Here is a 2,917-nt window from a genome sequence, read left to right as displayed (position 1 = left end):
CACACACACACACACACACACACACACACACACACACACACACACACACACACAAAACCACCAGCATCTCCCACTGAAGAGCCTCCCAGCGTGGTTTTACCAAAAATAAAACATGACAAACGCCACGGAAAAGATGCACAGGGTGGAAATTCTTTAATTTGGTGTAWCTCTGCGATCTCAAGTTGGACTAGAAAATTATGGATTCTATATTGAGACAAGGAGCCGATTTGTCTGAGTCATCAAACTGAGTTACTTTTATTCCTGTWCTTCATGCAGAACTTGACCTCATTGAAGAAACTCAACCTAGACGACAACCAGATCAGCAGGATTCCTGCGTTGCCTCCATCTCTGGAGGAGCTCAGGATCAACAACAACAACCAACTCAGGACTCTGACCCACCACTCCTTTAAAGGTATACAACTTAGATCTTCACAGGCAAAAAAACTAAAAGTAGCACATCAAAACAGTTATATTCGGTGTTCTCTCGTAGGTCTGGTGAACCTGCTGAAACTTGAGCTGAAGAAGAATACTCTTCGTGAAGCCAGTGTGTCACCTTTGGCTTTCAGACCTCTGCAGAAGCTTCTGGACCTGCAGCTGGACAACAACCACTTCCGTTTTCTCCCGCCGAGGCTTCCTGCTTCTCTTCAGGTGGGGAGAATCCACAATGTGTTTGGAGAGGCGGTGGAAAGGGTTCAGTGTCAACACTAACAGATACTTTCAMAAAAGTAAAAACCAGAGTTCAAACTTTAATACAGTAATTAACTTTGGTGTAAACCGAAAAAGGTTATTTGTTTAAATCAGTGGTTTCTAAAGYGAAGCTGGGAAAAAGCAAAAGTATTCACATTCATTACACAAATGGAAGTATATGCTAGGGTTTAAAATACTTCTRTAGAAGTTTAAGTATCAACTCAAGCTTTTCAGGTAAAAGTACTGGTTTTAAAACTACATAAAGTATAAAAGTAAAAGTAAACAAAGCGTAGGCTGCACCTCAGGGGTCTATAGATCAGAACCCAACCTACTTCAAAATATAATAAAGGCATTAATGACTATRATATTAAATTAATTATGAATTAATGTTGAAAAATATGGGATGCACATGTCATCTGGCCTGTGAGTGATTCGTRTCATACAGGTGTGATGGATCATACAAACCAACAGGGTGTCAGAATGGTATATATTTATACTTCTCATCCAACCACAATTAAATCCACTTTGCAAGATTCGCCATATGCTAAGTTAGGTATTTTTTTTAAAAACAATGACAAGTCGAAATAAAACAGAAATTAGATTTTTATTTGTATTTATTTTTATTTTTTCTACTCTTTAAATAAAACAAATATAAGGAGTAATATGTACAGATAATTGTATGAAAACGCAAGGAGTAGAATTAAAAATGTTGGCTAAAATTAATTACTCCAGAGACCAAGATTTCTACCTAAATAAGGCAACAACATATTTGTACTTTGTTACTTAACAACTCTGCCCACAGCAGGCCATGAAACACCTGTGAAGCATCTTGTGGTGGTTTAAAGATAACCTAAAGCAGAGGAGCCCAAAGTGGGGCCCGCGGGCCAAATTTGGCCCACCAAGCCATTTGATTTGGCCCACCAGCAGTTGCCAAAGTTACAATGTAGTAACTTGTTATCCTATAGGTAGAAACACAGTGTCACCATTGGTCAAATGACTATATAAAGAGGCTGAAGTGAAGGTAGTTTTCATTCATGGTGCAGACTTTATCTTTGCTTTATTAGGATTAAACATGAAACATGAAACGACAAGAAATATTTAGACCAGATTTAACCCCACATGTAGATTTGCACACTTTATAAGTCCACAAAAACTCTTATTTAATCAATTTATAAAACGTCCCATGAGCCTTTGCTACTTGAGCGTATGGCAGACTTTCTCCAAGTGCACAGATTAAAAAAAAGAGGACCGTTGCACAGCTTAATGGTTAAAAATAAAGGACTTTACTTAAAAAGTATTTGTATTTCATGTATTATATAAATGCATTTGGCCCGCAGCTCTGGATAGATTTTCATTTTGGCCCCCTCTGGGAAAATGTTTGGGCACCCCTGACCTAAAGAATAATTGAGATAAAAGAGACCTTGCCAAGAATCACATGTTGCTCATGTGATGTGTGAGTAAAACTAAAACAAGAATAGAAAATGTGACTTCATACAAATGTGTACAAATTGAATGAGTTTGTTTCAAATTTGAATGCATTCAACACTAGGACAGCTTTAAGTTGTAGATAATGCACCTAAACAAACTTTTTTCCTGTTTCTTATTTTGCAGAAGCTCAAACTAAGTGAAAACCGTATTGAGGAGGTGAGAGAAGAACCTCTGAGGGGCTGCAGAAACCTGAGAGTTCTGGACCTGAGTCACAACCACATCTACGAGCAACGCATCGCTACCAACGCCTGGATCCATCTGAAGTACGTCCATCCATCCATCATCCATCCATCCATCCATCCATCCATCCATCCATCCATCCATCCATCCATCCATCCATCCATTCATCAATCCATCCATCCATCCATCCATCGTAGTTCTTTAATAGACCACTAGAGGGCAATCAGGCTTCTTTTAGACAACCTAAAAATGGATGAAGACAAATAAAAGTTCATTTATTTTATTTGTAATTAATGCAGTGATGATATATACTTTTTTCTTCAGCATGTGAGGCTGACATTTTCAGGCTTAAATAATGCTCTTTCTCACATGACAGTTTAATTTTTTTATTTTTAGCAAGAAACACTGATTTCTCCTTTATTGTGCTCACTTTTTCACACAGACAGACACAAGCAGTTATCACACAAGTTATGACAGCTGACTTTGTGTACTCAAGAGGAGCAGATGTGAGATGGAGAGCTTGAGGGCAACTGTGTGGCTCAAAGTGTGTGTGTGTGGGTGT

The 2,917-nt window shown here is 38.3% G+C and overlaps 1 protein-coding gene across 1 annotated transcript in view; it reads left to right on the top strand.

The window, feature by feature from the left end:
• The window catches only part of si:dkey-32e6.6 (extracellular matrix protein 2), a 14,905-nt gene that overhangs the window by 1,601 nt on the left and 10,387 nt on the right, over window positions 1-2,917 (top strand). The window contains exons 3-5 of the mRNA XM_014017648.1: window positions 277-412; window positions 491-648; window positions 2,299-2,438. Of these exons, the coding sequence (XP_013873102.1) occupies window positions 277-412; window positions 491-648; window positions 2,299-2,438 (434 nt within the window). The remainder of the gene's footprint in view (window positions 1-276; window positions 413-490; window positions 649-2,298; window positions 2,439-2,917) is intronic.

The sequence above is a fragment of the Austrofundulus limnaeus genome, unplaced genomic scaffold, assembly GCF_001266775.1.
Source record: "Austrofundulus limnaeus strain Quisiro unplaced genomic scaffold, Austrofundulus_limnaeus-1.0 Scaffold3, whole genome shotgun sequence".
NCBI classification, from domain to species: Eukaryota; Metazoa; Chordata; class Actinopteri; order Cyprinodontiformes; family Rivulidae; genus Austrofundulus; species Austrofundulus limnaeus.
Note: the sequence above shows the minus strand (reverse complement) of the source record. Positions and strands in the feature narration are given on the sequence as shown.